Source organism: Microtus pennsylvanicus, chromosome 4 (assembly GCF_037038515.1).
Source record: "Microtus pennsylvanicus isolate mMicPen1 chromosome 4, mMicPen1.hap1, whole genome shotgun sequence".
Classification (NCBI taxonomy): Eukaryota; Metazoa; Chordata; class Mammalia; order Rodentia; family Cricetidae; genus Microtus; species Microtus pennsylvanicus.
The window spans coordinates 26,188,071-26,208,492 of record NC_134582.1 but is presented as its reverse complement, the minus strand read 5'-3'; the positions used below and the strand labels follow the sequence as shown (position 1 = coordinate 26,208,492).

Genomic DNA, 20,422 nt, shown 5'->3' with positions numbered 1-20,422 from the left:
ACACTTGCTCATTAGATATGTTTTGGCAGCAGCCAGGCTGTATCAAGCACACGATAAGCACATAATAAACTTGGTTCTTGAAACATTAGTGGTTTGATTGTTTTGTTATTAACTCTTGTTGTTAGTGCCTACTGCTTTCTCTAGAAGATAGATGCTATAACTATGCGTAAGTTATATCAATCATTATAAACTTCATGTACAAAGTATTCATGTAGAAAATGTCAACTTGTTAATTGAGTTTATGACTCTAAGTGGGTCAGGTTTTTGTCAAATCACATACTCTCGTATTTTTTTTCTTTTGCATAAAGAAGGTAAGTGCTCTCCAGTGTCTGGCTTGATTTAAGAACATCCTTATTCTTGTAAGCTATATGGGACCCTTCTGGTCTATTCCTGAAACATTCCACATGTAACTACACTGCCTCTGGAAGAGAAGCCTTCCTACTACATCAGAAGGGTTCATAGAGTTGGTGAAAAAACAAATAATTGTAGTTTGTTAGAAGCTGTTGATACATCTACCCTTAACCAGTCTTGCAAGAGGGAATGCTGCTCTCTCCAGATGAAAACTCCATCCTTTCTAGGTGGGGGAGTAGGTCATTTAGAGTGTCCTGTGCATAGAGAGCATGCTTATATTAAATTCATCAGTTGTTGGCTAACCAGGCAGGCCATAAAGTCAGCCTGACCTTGGCTATCTTAACAACAGATGGGTTCACTTACAACACAGCCCATCCTATGAAGTCAGAAGCCTGGTTACCCTCAGGTTCCAAATGTGCCCTGGGATGGCTGAATTTCACAAGTATTGATATAGCTAGGGGTAGAATCAAAGGGCCCTGGATATGGAGGGGTCACGGCAGTGTGTTAGGACCTTACTTACTGCCACAATCCACAAGATACATGCCTGCTATTTTCACACTTAGAACAAGCTGCCAAACTCAAACCAGTTAAGTCTACATGAGCTTGAGATTGGGATTCAAAACCTGAGAAGGAATGAGATGGGGCTTATCACCCGAGAGGCTGATGAAGTAGGGCCAGGGCCAGAGCAGCTGCCTTAATGCAGCAATACAGAAAACAAACTCAGTGGAGCTCTTCCCGGTGATTGTGCTAGGCTGCAAATGATGGGCTTTAATATACAAAGATTATGACTGTGGCAGCTTTAATATACAAAATAGCCTCGGAGGACCCTGAATGGGGGGCGATAATAAATGCAACCCATATCTAATTTTCTCAATTTATTAATTTGTATTGATGAACCCTTTTAATGCAATTTAAGCATCATATGCGTGTGTGCATGTGTGTGTTGTAAGGTTGGAAGGAGGGCCCTTTGCTGCTTTCTTGTTTTGTTCCTGTGGACTGACGTGGCCTTTAGAGGATGGCTTTTGTGTGCAGACAAGAGACCTGGTTTCAAATGCCAGCCGGAGCATCTTCGGGCTCATTAATAATGGAGGCCTCTGACAGGGCCAGCTTCGCTCGCTTTGTTTCCACCGCAGACGAAAGGGGACATGGACCTTTCTGTTTTGCCCAATAACAACCATCCTGACAAATTCCTGCAGCTTGACGTGAAGTCTTTAATGAGGAGCTCGACCCTTCTGCAGGCTAGCCTCGCGAGATTTCCCGGTGGAAATTTTCCTGCTCCACAGCACTGGCAAAACCTTGTCTACTCCCAGGTAAGATCTAAGGACATAGGAATACAGGTTTGGAGCTTGTTTTTTTCTCACTATATGAAATTTTCTCATTCGTGTGAAGGAGGCTTGGGGGCTTGGGGTGGGGGGTGGGGGATACATAGAAGCTGCTTTTCCTCCCCACCCCTTCCTGTAAGCTCTGCGTTAAAGATGTGCAAATTCTCCCACCGGTTCATTCCCCTCCAGTCCCCGCTTCTCAGCTTGTCTTCGTTTCAGATTTGCGTAGGTCTCATTTACTCCTTCCCTCCAGAACAGTTCAGACTAACTGTTTTCAAATAAGATTCGGGGGAAGAAATGCTAAACTCTGTCTGTCGCTGTGATCTATGCCTAAAATATCAAATGCTTGCCGCACAAGGGTGTACCTGCCTCTGAGATAGCCTGAGTCTTGCCTCAGGGAAAGCCACACTCCATCTTGGATAGGAAGTGGCTCTCAGCTTAGAGGCGCTTCTTCCACAGGTGTCCGCATGGAGCAGCCAGAGGAATAAGCACGCTAATGCAGATCTCGTGGTTCTTGTTCTTTCACAAAAGAATGCAGCTGGTGGGTTCCATCTGCTGAGATCAACACAAAGGCCCCTGCTGAGGCTAATCAAACAGGGATAATCTTGTTTTAAGATGGAGAAACTGGGGGGGGGGGAGGTTACTACAGGTAGAAAGAGGAAAAAGTATTTTGTTTCAGAAACGATGTGTCTGACCTACAAGTCCTTAAATCCTTTGGAGAGTTCAAATTCCCTGTACGGAAAGGTGTTTGCTTTTAAAAAAAAAACAGTCGCTTCTCGTGAGTCCTGGTGTACCAGGACTACTTGGTGATGTGTGTGTGTGTGTGTGTGTGTGTGTGTGTGTGGGCAGGAGCATATGCCATGAGTTCATTCAGAGTCGGATGATTACGTCAATTGCCTCTACTTTATAAACGATTCCGTTTATTTCCATTATAAATCTTATTTCCATTATAAGTCAATCTGTTATATAACGACTGAATATTGTTGTTGTTTACTTTTAATTTTTGCTTACCAATTGTAATCCCCCAAAGCCTTGTGGCTTTCCATACACACCCACTTATCACTGTTTTGTGTTTTGCTTGATGAAATAAATTTCCGCCTTTATTTCATTTTTTACAAGTCACAGAACAAAAGGATTAAAATTATTTCAGAAAATCTTGCCCCTCCTCCTCCACCTCTGTCTCTGCGTAGTACATTGTAAGAACACATAGCCAATCGTTTTTTTTTTCCCCTGGGTTGTGACACAGCAATTTTGCAGCATCTTTTTCGGTGCTCTGGTTGCTCTGCTGCCTCCATTTGGAATTTCACAAGGAAAGCTCAAAAACCGAGGAAATGCAAATTCCTAACAAGCACTTTTTATACAGGCCCTTTTGGCCTAAATCATTATTCCAAGAACAAAGAGGTATGCTTCCTGCAGATGTATCTTTGATAAATTTCATATAAATTAGTTTTTTTTTATTTTTTTATTTTTTCTTGGGAAAAAAATTTCCCACCTCCTTCCATCCTCCCATTTCCCTCCCCTTCCTCCCACTCCACTCCCCCTCCCCCCACTCCTTTCCCCCTCCCTTTCCAGACCGAAGAGCAGTCAGGTGGAAAGTCCAAGGTTCTCCCCCTCCATCTAGGTCTAGGAAGGTGAGCATCCAAACTGGCTAGGCTCCCACAAAGCCAGAACATGAAGTAGGATCAAACCCCAGTACCATTTTCTTTGGCTTCTCATCAGCCCTGATTGTTCAGAGAGTCCGGTTTTATCCCATGCTTTTTCAGTTCCAGTCCAGCTGGCCTTGGTGAGCTCCCAATAGATCAGCCCCTCTGCCTCAGTGGGTGGGTGCACCCCTCACGGTCCTGACTTCCTTGCTCATGTTCTCCCTCCTTCTCCTCATTGGGACCTTGGGAGCTTATTCCAGTGCTCCAATATGGGTCTCTATCTCCATCCATCGCCCGATGAAGGTTCTATGGTGATATGCAAGATATTCATCAGTGTGGTTATAGGTCCCTGAAATAAAATGACAAGTAACTTAGGGACGGGTAATTTACTACCGAAGTAATGGACAATGGGAAGGAACGTTAGACAAGTGCGTTCTGGAAATGAGGTAGGTGTGCTTCGGACAATGAGCAGTGACACCTGGTCTTCACAGTCGTCTGTAAAGTGTGCGAGCGGGCCTAAAAATCAAGACTGACGTACTTATGGAGTAAAAAGTAGATAAATATGAAGAAATGGGAGCATGAAAATTTGAAATTCTTAGAATGGTACTTAAGAATCTTCAGAAATATCCCAAGACTGTTGAATGTGGTGTTACGCATGTCTGAAGAGGGAGTTATCAAATATGTCCTAATTAAGTTCCTCACTGGGTGGTGGTTTAAGCAAATGGATTATGCAAACGTGGTTGCCATGTATGAAATTCTCAAACTTTTTTGTAATTAAAAATTTAGGTTTGATCCACAGGTATCCAGGATGATCTCCTGAAAAATTAATACAACCCTCATTTTCATTTCTTAAGAAGTGAGAACAGAAGCTGGGTGGTAGTAGTGCATGCCTTTAATCCCAGCACTCAGGAGGCAGAGACAGGCAGATCTTTGTGAGTTTGAGGCCAGCCTGGTCTACAAGAGCTAGTTCCAGGACAGCTTAGGACTGTTTTACATGGAGAAATCCTGTCTCAAAAGACAAAACAAAAACGAAATAAACAAACAACAAAAAAAGAATGAGAACACATAATGTATAAGGAAAAGTCAGTGGGATCTGGTTCCTATAACAGTTTACGAAAAACCAAAAAAAAAAAAAAGGGTGGAAACAGAAACACCTGGCTGTAATTCAGTTGATAGACAATGTACCTGCCTGACATGATGGGAGCCCTGGTTCTTATCCTGAGCACAGCAGAAAACATGTACGGTGTGCACCTAGAATCCCAGAACTCAGTCGGCAGGATCAAGAGCATCAGGAATTTAGGGTTCGGTTATATAAAGAGTTGGAGGCCAACCCGGGCTACCTGCACTTTTGTCTCCATTTTGGTTTTTTGTTGTTGTGATGTTTGCCTGTTTGTTTTTGTTTTTTTTTAATTTAAAAAAGGGAAAAATGGTATTGAATTTTGAAAAATAACAGAAGATATTGTTCCTTCCAATGTTGTTCAGTTTGGTGTTAAGGCAGGCTTTTATGTAGCCTAGGCTGGCCTCAAGTTCAGTCTGTGGTCAAAGGCGATGTGGTAAACCTGGGATGAATCCTCCTTCTTCAAGCCCTGAGGGTTGAAATTGCAGGTGTGTACTACAACACTTGGTTATTGATGTTCTGTGTATCAAATTCAAGGTTTGTGCACATGAGACAAACATTCTACCAATGCACAAGCAAGCGCGCTTGCACACACACACACACACACACACACACACACACACACACCTTTTTAAATTAAGGGATAAAATGTTTAAAGGCATTGTATTGGGAGTTGTTTTTTCTGGTGAGCAGCTGACGTTCTTGGTCTGTTCACGTGAGCTTTACTTCTTCCTGACTCCTTTCACGTTGGTTTCAGAACCCTGGGGCTTCTCAGAGGAGATCTGTGAGCTGGAGTGAAAAGCCAGTGGTGAGGACTGAGCCTCCTTATTCCTAGACAAGCTCATTCACTGGTCTCATGTCTTAATCTGCATTCTTCACTGCTTTTCTGTCCCACACCACTGTTTTTTGCTAAATATCAATATTCCATGTGTGCCTTTCTTTGTCTTCATTTATGTTCATGCATGGGTATATCTGCTTGTATGTATGTGGGTTTTATTCTGTGTATGTGTGTGTGTATGTGTGTGTCTGTGCATTTGTACATATGTGTATGCTTGCATGTATATAGGTGTGTGTGCGCATTTGTACATATGTGTATGCTTGCATGTATGTAGGTGTATGTCCATGCGTTTATGAGTTTATGTATGTATATCTGTGCCTGTATATAAATGTGTATGTGTGTATGTTTGTGCATGTATTCTGTGTATGTGTGTAAAGTGTGTGTGCATGCATTTGTGCTTCAGCCTATCATTTTGTAACACTACATTTTAACACTTGCTGTGTCACCATTTAACATATTTCCATGGTTTTTATTGAAAACGTAGTCTAAATGATTACAGAATTTGTATTTGGGATGTGTTTTTGATTATTAACTCAGTTGTATGTGTACTTTCCTTTAGAATCATTTACACTATCAGTGTTTTGAAAATGTTCAGAAAATAGAGTGTTTCTAACTGTGGATGCCAATTGATTGGATTTGTTAATTTTATTGTACAAATTGTCTTATCTTTGGGAAAATTTTGTATGAATATATGTAATTTTAATGATTACTTTAAATTTTATTACAATCATTTTGTAGCATATATAAATTTTATAGTTATTATACTTTGCTGATGGTGTTACTTTTATTCAAAATCTTTGTAGCTATCAAAGCTTCTTGCCTTAAGTCTATTTTGTTTGATATATTGTAATTATATACATATATATATATATATATATATATATATATATATATACTATTTTTTGTAGTGGTTAGCTATGTTGTATCATAGAAACAAACATATTCAAATCTAGTAATGCAATAAGGAATTAACACATCTGCACCCTTGAGATGTTGATGCTATGCACATGCTGAGAAGCCTACCTTAAAGGAGAATTCACATTCTTTTTCTGGAGGTTCTTTCTACAATATCAGAATCTGCATTATGCCTGCAGACCAAGAAGACAGAAAGGAAGACACATGTACTGTTGGGGAGGTTAGTAGCCAAGCTTGAGTTTCAACCCCATTGTTGTGTGTCGTTAAAGAGGAAATGGATTTGTCGTGTGTTTAGCCAGGTGCTAATTCATTTTCATCTTTTAAAATAGATACTGTGTTTAAGTTACATACATCAAATATATAATCTAATATATATGTGTATATATACATACAGATATACTTGCACACCCCACACGACTGACAGCCGAGATCGTCTATCAGATAGAAGAGTCTGTCTCATCTCCACACTTAGGAGCAGGTCCTGCAAGCCATCCTAATCCTACAAATTCCCCTTTAAAGAGATAGGATTATTATCCTACGCTAATTTTTTCCTTTCTGAGCAGTGGAGAAGTCATATTCCAAACTCCTGTAATCTCTCCAGGAGTGCTTGTGCAGACTCCTTCCCTGGAGGGGAGGCAGGAACACTCCATCTCTCTGTGAGGACCCTCTACCCTTGCTCTGCACGGCCTATGCTCCAGGCTCTTGGGATGGTCCCAGGGCTTACTTCCACTCTTATTCATAGGAATTTAGAGACATATACTTACTATTATTTTCCCAAGCTTGGATCTGTTGTTTTGGTAGTTATTCTCAGTTTTTATGTCTAAATGACTGGAAATGCAGATGGTAGAGTTGGCCCAGAATACCCACGTGATTTTATTTTATTTTAAAGACTCTAGTTTTCATCTTGTAATGTCTTCAGTTTATTTCCTATGCAATTTATTGAGCAATTTGTTAATATAATTCTCTTTGTTTAGCCTCAGACAGTTCTTTCTGACATAAAATGCCCCTATAGGTCCTTTAAAGCATGGGGCTCAAACTCGCCCTTGGATCTTGCTTTCCTGTTTCTACTTCTCCAATTTCTGGCTTACTGACCACCAACCCTGAGGCGTATAAAACTAGGCCTTCAACAGAATCTTTGTCTTCAGTTACTTCATACAGCTGAGACATTTTCCTCACCTTTCTGCTTTTGTTCTTTTTTGGTAAGTAGTTTTACATCTCAGTAATTGGGGTGTGCCGTTATTCTTCTGGGAAGTGCCACACCTTAGGACCCTCCTTGCACACTTTGAACCATCTTCTTGAATTCCCTGACTCCACTTATAAAACAAATGTTCTGACAAGGATGTATGACCGTACAGTTTCAGACTTGCCCCAAGTTAGTGATGATTATTTCTCAAGTTACCAGACTAACATTTCTACCAAATGATTTCTGCTGCCGAGAACTGTCTTTAGGCTTCCAGTATTGGGGGGCTGGGGAAATGGCCCGGATGGGGAAGTGCCCACTATGCAAACTTGATGCTCTGGATTCAGATCACTAGCATCCACATGAAAAGCTGAGCTTAGGGGGCATGTTCCCACAATTCCAGTGCTTGGATCAGGTGGTGTTGGCACTGATGGATCCCTCGATCTTACAAGCAGCCAGTTCAGTTGGATCAGTGAGTTCAAGCTCACTAAAGGACCTTGTTTTCTTGTCTCAGGGCTGGAGAGATGACTCAGAGGTTTAGAGCACTGGCTGCTCTTCCAGAGGTCCTGAGTTCAATTCCCAGCAACCACATGGTAGCTCATCTGCAGTGAGATCTGGTGCCCTCTTCTGGTGGGCAAGCATACATGCAGGCAGAACACTATATACCTAATAAATTATAAATATCTCAAAAAAATACAGAGCAGGGTGGTTCAGGAAGATACCCAATGTCAACCTCTGGTGTCCACTCATTCACATATGTGAACTTGCATGTATACTCACAAGTACATGTACACCAAGAAACATGTACATACACTACACATATACAAAACAAGAATAAGGCTTTTAGTATTTCTTCCCGGATCTGGTGTGCTGCAGCAGAGGGCTACAACAGCTGCTTTCCAGATACTCTTCAGCATTGGAGAGGGAGGTAACTGCTCACCACTGTGACCAGTGGCAAAATGACAGTGTTTGCCAATCATAAGAAGTCCTAGGAACAGCGGATGGACTGGGGTGAGGGGTGCTTCTCTTTTCCAAGTAGTGGCCAGGGTTTCCAATTGTTTGTTGTAGGTTCTGCCATCTCAGACATCTCAGATCCTGATCTAGAGTGTCAAACCAACAAACAAAACAATGACAGAAATCATATGGAAGAGTTTGGGAACAGCTTGGATCCGATCTCAAATCACTTCTGCTACACTTTCTTGGTTTTAAAAAGCTTGCCTCCAAACTAATTAATTTCAGAGCAGATGAAAGAAGCTGGACCCTGTGTGTGCTCAACCAAGGAAAGCCGCCTGGTTTACCCAGTCAGTCCCCATGCCTGGGTCTCTGTGTGCATATCCACCTCCTGGAACTTATGCTCTTTCATCTTTCCTACTTCCCGAGTTCTTAAAGTTGAGGCATTAAATACTGAATAGTTTAATTTGCATTTTGACGTCTGATCTGCCTGTCTCAGTCTCTGAACTAGAAAATTAAGCCTCCTTCTGTTTAGTATGCTTACTTCTGACTTACTCTGTGTGTCCTTGAGATAACCTCCATTTTATACCCTCATCCCCTTAGAGCTTGATCAACTTGCCTTTATTGTTTTTTACTGCCCTGGTAATTTGGAGATAGATAAATTTCTCTAATTTCAACAACATCTCCATCTTTTCCCTGCAATTGGTTCTTTGTTGCTTGATTAAAAACACCTGTGCCAAACTTTTTACCTTCTAATTCTTTAGTTTACTTTAAACTCAGATTATCTTATTTCCATCTCATCAATTTCTGTTTATTTAGCAAAATCTCTTTGTCTCAGTCTCCCTGCCTACCTCCAGTTTCACTCCCTCTTGCTGTATGATTTTAGAGGTTCTTGTTCTAACGGCCTGTCTGCTGCTAACCTTTAGCGTTTGTTTGCCTGAATATGTCTTCTAGTTCCTTTTTCATTAAGTGGTATTTTACTTGCTCATTAAAGTATTAGAATTAAAATAAGTGGACAAAGTTTGGCTTAATAGCTAGAGTCTAGTTAAACTTTGAACTGTTACTTCAAATGAGTAGTTCAAATGGAATTATTTTATAGTTCACTTTGTTTTTTATTTTTTTAATATTTATTTATTTATTATGTATAAAATAGTCTGTCTGTGTGTCTGCCTGTAGGCCAGAAGAGGGCACCAGGCCTCATTACAGATGGTTATGAGCCACCATGTGGTTGCTGGGAATTGAACTCAAGAACCTTTGGAAGAGCAGGCAATGCTCTTAACCACTGAGCCATCTCTCCAGTCCCAGCTCACTTTGTTAAAATCACAGAAATGCTACTGAATTTTCTTCTCAGTATTTCGCCTAAGGTGCAACATGCAAAGTTAGACTTTGTATATGTTCTTTACTTTATTAAATCTATTTGGAAAAAAATAGTAAAATACAAATAAATCACAACTTTTTTTTTAATATATAAACTGCTGTTTGAACCTCGAGATTCACTCTTGCTAGGTAAGCATTCTGCCATTGAACTATAGATCCAGACCCAAGATCTCCAGTAATCTAAGCATGTGCTCAGTGCCTGAATCATGTTCCCAGTAATCCTATCAATTTCTTAAATTATAAAATATAACTGATTTCTTCACATTAGTAACAAAGCATGATAAATAAGCTTCCCTTCCCATCAGAGATAAGAATGCTGTGCAGATCAGAGACAAAAAGCATATTTCAGGAAAATATTTAAAAATTTTCAAGGATATGGCCTAGAAACAAGACTGCTTTAGAATAAAGCTCTGACTGTTTTTGATACCTTCACATATTCGTTCCTCTAAACACATCCATTTTTATAGTGTATATAGACTTTCTTGAACCACACATTTTATTTCCCTCATCTATCAAACCTTCCTAACTGCATGCAATGAGCAGTCTAGCAGGAAAAGAACCTAACAAAGAAAGTTCGTGTATGTCAGAAGAGTTATCCTGCTTCAGATATGATCAAAGCCGTCCAGGCTTGAAGAAAACAATAGAGTTATAATTGTGTTAAGCTCAAATAACCTTAATTTCCTGTCAGATTGCTCTTATTTAGTTTAGAACCACACTAACACATCTACTCACCTTTGAGATAAATGCTAAGATAAGAAGGCTTATTGCTTTATTATACAGCTTACCATTATGGACTATAAATTGACTTTTGGCAGGCCAAAACCAAATTTAAGTAAAAAAGGGTCTCCAAGTTGATCTCTAAGAATATGAAAGATGCCTTTATTAAGAACGTCAAGGAAGGGGCTGGAGAGGTGACTCTGGTTAAACCTGCTTTCTGCTCTTCCAGTGGACCCAGGCTGGATTCCCAGCATCCACCATGTCAGGCTCACATTTGATACACCTACATACATGCAGACGCTCACTAATATACATAAAATAAAAACAAAATAAATAAATCTTTTTGATTAAAAGTAATGGAAAGCCAATGTCCAAGAGAATACAAATAGTTTTATCTGGATTATTTTTCTCTTTACTTACAAGTTATTTCAGAAGGATGCCTCATGCAATGCCAGTCTATAATTTTAGTTTATATAAATACATATTCAATCTATGTCCTAAAAGACCCTTAGGCCATTGATATATGGCCAGTGGTTCTCATACAGGTGACTCAAAAGGGATGTGATTCCTATTGGTGTATCTCCAAAGTTCTTATGTCCAGTCACCAATATCTTACACACACACACACACACTTGAATGTTTGTGGGAAAATCACATGCATCCATCATGTGTGTCCTTTTCTATGTTTCAATATCAATCAAGTTTTTTAAATTTCTGAAAGTGAAGAATTAATTACTCTAGTGGACAATAGGCACTTTGGGGGTGAATGATGTTAAATTGACTCAGTTGCTCTATGAGTTTTCCTGGAGCCAGGGAGATGGGAGCAAATCTTTCCACCTCAGAGAGGGTACTAATAACAGACAGAAGAAATGATCCCACCTAAGTCTACCTTAGTGGAACAATTAGTCTGTTATGGTAACTTACAGGCTCATGGGTGACCCAAAGGCAACTGTAGCTCTGAAACAGCCAATCCAGCGTGGGTGAGGACTCAAAACCTGCATGCCTGGAGTAGCCTACTTGTGCCAGCATACAGGAGCTCCACTGAAAAGTCTCCTAGGCCCTAGCAGGTGTTTGTTGCTTTTATAGCCTTGGGAAGGCACCTTGTGAATCTTGTGCTCCTTAGACCTCCCTGAGAATTTAAGGGTCTTTAGTTTCCTGAGTTTGGAAAAATGTGTGATCAGCTCTCCAGGTTTAATGAACCTCCCCTCTTTGTCTAGCATGGAGTATTTCAGCTTGGGAGAAGAAACTATGTAGACCTCCTCCTCAAATGTCTCTGAAATAGGATCCAAAGGCATGTTTATAAAAAGCCAAGACATTTAGAAATTATTTAACAGGGTTTTTAACTTTATTTGTTTATTTATTTGTGTGTGTGTGCTTGTATGCATATATGTTCATACGTGTGTGTTCATACACTTGCATGTGCCTGCCGGGACATGTGAGTGTGGAGGTCAGAGAAGAGGCAGTACCAGTTTCAGGATTCTGTTCTCTCCTTGGACTGTTAGGCTTTGGGGGTCAAATCTAGGCTGGCAGGTAAATAGCAAACACCAATACCTGCTGAGCCATCTTGTGGTCCCAGAAAACACTTTTAATCCTAATTTTGCTGGATTCATACAACAATATTAAGTCCTATGTGTAGGAACCTTGGGACACACTAAAAAACATAAAATGCCACTAAACTCTAGTGCACATGAGCTGCAAAACTGCGTTTCTTCAGAATCCCACTAGATGAATTGGAGAACACTATTCTTTCTTTGTAGCCGGAGAATGCCTTGAAATGGATATTAAACTGATCAGGACAACATATAAAGAGAGAACTCAGTTAATGGTAGGATTCTAATTAAAGCAGACCTCAGAGTCACTTTATAGGTCAATTGCTCAATCTGTTGAATTTGAAACAGAATCAATAAATCTTCAGATCCAGATTTCTGCCATTTTGGCTTCTCTGCCACCAGCAAGGCCATCCTATTTTCTTATCTCCTAACAGAGAGAAAAGAGCATCTCTTCTCAACGGGCTAAGGGATTTGGTGGGGAGAACGCCGTCGTGCCTGACAGTCCCCCACCGTCCATGTCTTCAGTCATGAAGAATAACCCATTATATGGTGACATGAGCATAGAGGAAGCTACGGAAGAAAGAAAGAAGAGTCCTTCGTGGACCATCGAGGAATATGACAAGCATTCTGCGCACACGAATCTCTCCGGACATCTGAAGGTGCGTTTACTAAGAATTATCCTCAGCTGCTCAACCACATCAGCCGAGTGGACCTCAGAAGATGCTGCAGCAGTAGCAGAAGTTCCCCACTAAACACAAAGACCACCGGTCCTTTTGGTCCTTGGAATTATTTCTCTTTCCCAGCCCATATGTGGGGTTATCTGTTTGTTTTGTATTTTGCACAGCCAATGGCGCCTGTGTAGTGTAGAGAGGAGAAAAGGCAAGTAGCAATGAAAAAAGGTCTCCTGGGAAGACGCAAGTTGTTTTTCAAATTAATTTGTAAGGTCATACGTGTTTTCCCTCACTTGTAATCTTGTAGCTGTTTATGCTTATGGCCACCTAGGAACGCATTTCTTTCTCTGCATTTTTCAAAACTACCTATGAAGTGATCAGACTTAGGTGCTGCACAAGGAAGCCCTTCCCAACAGTCGTTTGGTTAATATTCCAAGTCCATGAAATGATTTAAGAGTGAAGGCTTATGTTTTGGTCGTTTTTCTTGTGTCTCAAAACAAACATTTCCACAAGGAAAAATACACAACGAACTCACGCACCCAGCTTAGGATTTTCTTTCCCTACCTTTACCTTCTTCTTCTGATATCACCTACACAGACAATGCCCAAATGCCTGAAAGCCAGCATGGACCCTCTGTTGTCTGAAGGGATTGGATTCCTGATCAGCCTCTTCTTGCTTCAACCTGCCTTACGCAAGAAAGGCCTGACATTGCCAAGTAGCCTTCATTTAAAAATGTGTGTCTGATGTGAGCTCACACCTTCACCACCTGCCGTGAACCACATTTCTTTTTAAAGGGGGCAGTACTGTAGACTTTTATGTTCTGCACACTTGTTTTAAAACCTCGACTGTGCATTCCTTGAAATACATAATGGTCCAGAATCACCAGAATCATCTCCTAGCTCGAGGGTAACCTCCTTTAGCTTCTTTCCAAGAAGTTCCCAAAACACACATTCCCATGACAACAACAATGCATTTCTTTTCCTCTTTTTTGTTTTGGTTTAATTTCGTATTTTTTACCAAAGACTTCGTATCATTAAGTCTAATCTGGGGAAAGCGCATTGATTTATGTCACACACAGACGCTTGTTGTTGGGCACAAGCTCAGGCCTGTTCACTTGCCTTTGCTTTGTGCAGTTGTGACAAGGGGGTGGTGGATGAACATCCCTGCTCACATGCAAATCCATCGAACTGAGTAAATAGAAATAGTTTACCTGATTCAAAGACTGCCAATTAAAAAATTAATTTTTTTCTCAAATGTTTTATTTATTTTTAAGTTTTAATATCACACTAAGGAAATCGAAGATCATTGGCAAGTAGGAAGAATTTTTTCTGAGTGGGTGACTTAAACCCACCTACAAGTTTCTATAGGAGAACTGCAATTGCCAAATCCATCCCAACTCCTTATGTGTGCATGTCCCTCCTAGCGTTACAGCCCCACGTCTGAAACTAGTTCAGAAACCCTACATGCTGCCAGCTACCAGACATTGGTTTTGTGACACCAGTAGCTGACTTATGTCCACTCAAACTATTGAGGGTGATAGCCTGTTTCAAATCCTTCAAAATATCCAGGCAAGAAAAGCCAAGGCCTGCAGTTGCTATGTGCAAGTGGTAACCCAGCTATCTTTGTAAACTTAATATATGAGACACAGGATTGATTGCACTAAACTAGTTAGAGATTACAAGAAAATGGTCTTTTGTTGCTGTTGTTGTTTGTTTTCAAAAAGTATATGGACTAGTCAAGTGTACAGGCAACTTATCAGGTACTTGAGAGTAGAATTCTTAAAGAGAATTCTCTGGCCCTCCACAGAAGATGGAGCCAATGAGACAGAGACACCCTATGGATTGGAGCTAACACGAGCAAAGATGCATTGTGTCTCCTGAGTTTCTCTGTAGAAGATGTTCTGTAGCTCTGCTATGGAAGTAGCTCTTCAGACCTAGGCTTATTCTTCCTTCAGGGAAGTCAGCTGGGATTTCCCAAAACTTAACCAGATTCTTATCTCTGCCACAAAAATGAGATAAAACCTCCAAGGTCCATCTAAAGCTAGGAATGTTAATTGTATTTCAACTCACTTAACTGATTTATAGACATTATTCGTAAGATGTTAGAAAAACACAATTGGCGAAGAGATGAAAATGGTGTTTCTGACTTAGAAGGGTCAGCAATTTAACACAGGTGTTGTGCAGGCCACCTAATAAATTCTTATACAGACAGACAATTTTCCTACAGGTGCCCACAGTCAGTCCGTTGTGGCAGTGTTTCTGAGATGCTTAGAGTTGTCGAGTTTACTGTTTGAGCATTGACACCTAACACCTTACCCCAAAGAACATGAATACAGACACTCAGGGCCCCTGGCAGCATCTTGTTCCCAAGTATCCACTGTAATGCTGACTGGTCACTGGTTAGTGATAATTTCTCTGTGCTGTTTTCTTTTAGGAAAACCCCAATGACCTGCGCTTTTGGTTGGGGGATACGTACACTCCAGGCTTTGACACTCTGCTGAAGAAGAAGAAGAAGCGCAACAAGCGATCGAAATTATGTCACGTGGGCATGATTGTGCTCCTTGTGGTCTCCATCTTGGTTACCGTAGTGACCCTCAGCACTTTGTTGATCTAAGGAAATTGTAAATCCTTCTTTAAAGCTCTAAAACGCCTTTTCGACCTTTACAGGAAAATCTGTCTGTGCATTGTGAATGTGTGCGTCTGTGTCGCTAGCTGTGTGACTAAACACCCCGTTGTCCTTTAGAAGGTGAGCATTGCTTGTGTTTTGCTGGCCTCCCTGCTTCGTTCTGTGAAGCCTGTGTGTGAGTCCAGTCTGGGTTTTCTCCTTTGTGAAGCCGATATTCCAGAGTTGGGTACAAGTCACCAGTGGGCAAGGCACTGGTGACACTCCAGGAATGCTGCCACTCTGAGGATTCATTTGAATGACAGTGAGAACAGAATAGATTATCAGAGGAGGGAGTTGGCTTAAGGACTCCACAGGACAGGGAAGTAGCTTTTCCCTCAAAGTCATTTCCAGTTGTCTTTTGGGTGTGGATACCTGGGAACAAGTGCACCACCTCCTACTCCCAGAACATCTTCCCTAAAGCCCCCACTGCCACTCCTAACGCTATTTAGTGTGTAAATCAAGGCTTTTCTTCTTCCCAAGAGTGCCCTTGGATAACGCCTTATTATCTCGCTTTATCGCTCTGAAAGAGACTTGAAGTAAAGTATATAAAAATGAAGGTTTACTGGATAATAAATTATTGTGTACAAAGCAAAATTGGTCTTGCTGATCTTTGTACTGTCTGACTTATAATTCCTCTTTTTGTTGTGGGTTCCGGTCCAGTGTAGAAAGGATGGTAGGGAAATAAATGAAGGTGGGGGGGGGGTCCTCCTGATGCCAGGCTCACAGCCTTAGGATGTCCTTGTACTCTGCCTGTTTTCACTGCCTGCAAAGTGCCTCTGTGGGGTTCGAGTCCTGCAAAGTGCCTCTGTGGGGTTTGAGTCCTGCAAAGTGCCTCTGTGGGGATTGAGTCCTGCAAAGTGCCTCTGTGGGGTTTGAGTCCTGCTCAGGGGTCACCATGCATGGTACTCGACTCGTCTATGCTGAACTGGGTTATTTGTGTCCATTCAAGACAGCGCCCAGAGGAGGCTTTCTAAAGATGGGATGGGTAACCACAGAAATGGGAAGGCAGTGTATGTGAGCGCCTAGCCTGCCCCGCCCCCGCTCCCGCTTCCCTTTCTCCTTCCAGTGGAGCACCTCGGACTTCTCTACTCCCTAGCCTTCTTCTCCTTTTATTTACGATACCTTTGGACACTTACTTCTTCTGCATGAGTGAATTTATTACTTTGCTTTTGAACGAATATCCACGGCTAGCTTTCAGTGTAACTGGACTCAAGCTACAACATCGCCCCTGACTGATTTAATGGTATGTGTCTCTAGGTAAGGGAAAGTCATGATGGGAATGTGTCCTTGTTTGCATGCAAATTTATAACCTGCATGCACTTCTCATTCCCTTGTGAAAATAACTCCGGCATGGGAAAAAAAAAGCGTAAGGTCATGGGAAGGACAACAGTAACGGCTCTGTCCAGACTCCTGCGCAAATCTGGCCTTGCTTGGTTGTTTCTGATCCGGGTCCACTGTTGCTTTGTTTTGTTTTTTTAAGCTTTTTAAATACAGCTTTTGGTACATGGCAGCACTGGTCAACAAATAATAAGTCTTCTCATTGTCACCAACACCATTTTAGTCTCTTTCTTAGCCCCTACATTGGATTAAAAAACCCAAACACCTAAATTCTTAATATTTTTTTTAAATAAAAAAAGTTCCCTTATTATTTAGAAGGCATCTCCATGAAAGTTTGCTTTCTTATTCGTTTGTTGTTTTGTGTTTTATATTAAGTTAGTGTGTTGAAATCCTATAAGCTAATAAGGTCACATTTTCCAGGATAAAATTAGAATGTTTACACTGTTGTAAACTGTTGTTCTCAAATATAAACAGAAAGATTTGAAAGTAACGTTTCTTCCCGTTGTATTCCAGTTGCTGCCACCTAGTGGAGAAATTAATTATTGGCCTATGGGGAAGTGAGGCCCCAGGCTCCTCCTTTTAACTAGAGTGCTCTCCTGCCTCCTGGAGGTCACATTTATTACATCTGAACTTACAGCATGAAGAAGCACCCCAGGAAGAAAGCAGCTCTGTGCTGGTGGGATAAAGGGCTGAGAGCACCTGTCTGGCGTTTGTTGTGCTGATTTGGACACTGTCCCATCTTTCTAGAAAAGACATATGGCTGACTGAGTCACGTTGACAAAAACAGAGCTAGACGTTCAGAATAAACTCTAGATTCCGCTGCACATCGTCTGTGAACACCAGACAACTCTTTCCTCTTGTCCTCAAAAGGGTTAAACCTTTGCTGCTTGGTTTCGGATTTCCTGTGGTCTTCTGAATTTGTATATTGGTAGATCTCCATATTGGGGAGTCTACATTTTAGCATGTGTGTGTGTGTGTGTGTGTGTGTGTGTGTGTGTGAACTGTATGGTGTATATGTGTGTGACTATATAGTGTGTGTACATATTCAGTTAGCACATACCTGCTCCACATAGGTATTTACACTGCAAATGTGTGTGTGTGTGGGGGTGTACATGTACGTGGTGTACACAGGTATTCATGCTGTGGGTACTCACACGCATGCGCATGCATGCATAGCTCACAGCGATATGCCAGGCGTCCACCTCTATCGCCATCTACCTCAATCCCACAAGCCATCGTCTTTCCGTGGACCCGGAGCTATAGTGGCAGCAGCGAGCTCCAGTGATTGGCCTGTCTCCAGCCTCCACAGCCCTGGGTTTGCAGCAAGATGAGTGGAGGTTCCAGTAGTTTGGACTCAGCTGCTCACACTTACACAGAAAACGTCTTCACCCTTTGAGCTGCTCACACTTACACAGAAAAAAACGTCTTCACCCTTTGAGCCATCTCCTCAGTCTAAATATAATTTTTGTAGTTCCTTTTTATTTTCTTGAACCACAGTTTAGTACGAGTTTTTTAACTTTTCCCCTCATATTACCAATGAATATAGTTTTGTCATAGGTAAGAGGTATTTCTTTGAGAACTTTAGACAGGGCCATTAAATTTCAAACCCTCTAAATTCTTACATCTACAGCCATGGATTTTTAAAGACGGGGGTTTTGTTTCCTTCCAAACAGACACTTAGTCTAGACTCTGGCCCGGCTTCAGGTGGGAATGTTAAGCAAGAGGGAAGGGTTTTGGGGACTGAAGCAATTTTCTGCCAGAGTGGCATCTCTTTTCCATTTTATGGACATGGTGACTCATGTACCTGATCAAATTTCTCTCTGTGCAAACGACTGGAAAAAGTCAGGGTGGAAATGCTGCCCCCTCTTCTCCAGTGCCTGTGTGAGACTTTCTAGCGGGCATTAGGTGCTCAGCACCATCCTGGCTCCGGACTTCACTATGCTCTTACTCCTGACTTAAATATGCTGTCCCCTACCTGCTTGATTTACCTTTTCATTTGTGTGTGTGTGTGTGTGTGTGTGTGTGTGTGTAGGGGTGGGGGTGATACTTCATGTATTCCTAGCTGTTCTGGAACTCACTATTTAGACCAGGCCAGGTGGGATTCGAACTCTCAGAGATCTTCCTGCCTCTCCTTCCTGAGTACTGAGATTAAAGGTGGGCATCGCGGTGCCTGCTCCTTTCTCTCTACTTCATCTTACTGACAAGATACAGAATCTACAGACATATAGGGGTGCATAGATAATTACATGCCTGAGTTGATAAAAATGCATATATTCACATGTAGAAACCAAACACAGGGCTGGAGATGTAGTTCCATGGCATAATATTTTTCCTAGTGTGCTTTAACTTCTGGGTTTAATCCCCAGAATAAGAAAAGAAAGTAAGAAGAAAGAAAGAAAGAAAAGAAGGAAGGAAGGAAAAAGAAAGAATGAAAGGAATTTGTTGTTTAAAAGTGAAAGAAAACAAAGTATACTTTTAAAGAAAGGATAATAAAAGTGTATTTTAAAAGTAAAGACAATAGTATTATTTGAATATAAAATATTCCTGTAATGAACCATGCACTAAGTACAATTCTCCAGCAGGTGGCACTGTTTTCAAGGCATCTGGCCTACACTCTGCAAGAGGAAGGTCACTGAGAGTATCTCATTGGGGTGTAGCCTGTCCCCGATGCCCACTCTAAAATGTTGGGTGTCTTTTTTCTTTTTACAGTTCTCCACAGGGTCTCTCATTGAATATGAATGATCTAGGGAACTTCCAGAACTTGACTCTCTCCTCCCCTAAATGTAGTTCACCAATGTTGGAGTTACAGGCATGCACAGCCATGCCTGATTTTCCAAACCTGATTCTCTCATGCTTGCTATTGAGTCATCTCCTCCACCCCGACAATGTTCAGTTTTGAAACAAAGATCACGGATAAACCTTTCTCCAACCCTCCTAGAAGACATTTACTCTGGACAGCAGGGACCACGTCTGAGGTCCATTTACCTGAACCGCGGCACCCACCTTTACATAAAGTTCCCTGCAATTGTAGGAGCTACAACAGTCAGACATGCTCCTACCTTCTACGTTTGGTTGTCTCAAAAGCTCCTCCACTCTCCAACTTCATTTCTTCTCGGTTGCAATGCTGTGAGACACGTACAGAACATGCTATCGAGGGAAGAAGTTCAATTATGGAGCTGGTGGAAGCCCTGCTAGAATACAAACTGGGGACACTCAGTCCCTTCTGTATCCCGAGTTCTCCGATTTAAATTCGACTTTTCTAGTGGATGTAATGAGGACTTTAGATATATTAACTGCTGGTGACAAAAGAGATATTTATATCCTCTCATCCCCTTAGTTACTTATATGTAATTTCCAATTCTTCTTTTGCCCCAACTTGGAGGAATTCATAGAGAAAATAAATGAGTTATATAAGCAAGAACACAATCACACTCAGAATGACAGTAACCCCAAATTCCAGCAAGTTATGCTACTTCTGTTTATACAGACTCTTTGCAAAGAGAGAAAACAAGTGCCAGACCCCACCATTAAGAAGGCTGATTACCGTTTCTCAGCATGCGGCGTTGACAGAATTTCTGTAACTTTCCCAGTGTGGGAGAGCACACAATCTAATTTCTCTGACTTTCCTTTGTCATAACTTGATAACTAGATGCCTGCTCCTCTAGCACTCTGTCAGGAGCCTGGATAGAGGTGAACAGGCATGAAAATCAGCTCTAAAGAAAGTCCGAGCTCCCATATTCTGCATGTCCACATCTACATTGAAGGCTTCCTGGTTAAGATGAGAGTTC

General features: G+C 41.4%; 1 protein-coding gene across 1 annotated transcript; it reads left to right on the top strand.

Moving 5' to 3' along the window:
• The first annotated feature begins 1,382 nt into the window (after window positions 1-1,382).
• Window positions 1,383-15,884, top strand: Minar2 (membrane integral NOTCH2 associated receptor 2). Its single transcript, XM_075968614.1, has 4 exons — window positions 1,383-1,661; window positions 5,191-5,241; window positions 12,396-12,620; window positions 15,066-15,884. The coding sequence occupies exons 1-4, from the start codon at window positions 1,497-1,499 to the stop codon at window positions 15,243-15,245; spliced, it is 621 nt and encodes a 206-aa protein (XP_075824729.1). The 5' UTR covers window positions 1,383-1,496; the 3' UTR covers window positions 15,246-15,884.
• The last annotated feature ends 4,538 nt before the right edge of the window (window positions 15,885-20,422 follow it).

Coding starts and splice junctions, on each gene's coding strand:
- Minar2 (XM_075968614.1), top strand. CDS start 1,497: ATGGACCTTTCTGTTTTGCCCAATAACAACCATCCTGACAAATTCCTG. Junction 1,662..5,190: donor AAAACCTTGTCTACTCCCAG/GTAAGATCTAAG, acceptor CGTTGGTTTCAG/AACCCTGGGGCTTCTCAGAG. Junction 12,621..15,065: donor ATCTCTCCGGACATCTGAAG/GTGCGTTTACTA, acceptor GTTTTCTTTTAG/GAAAACCCCAATGACCTGCG.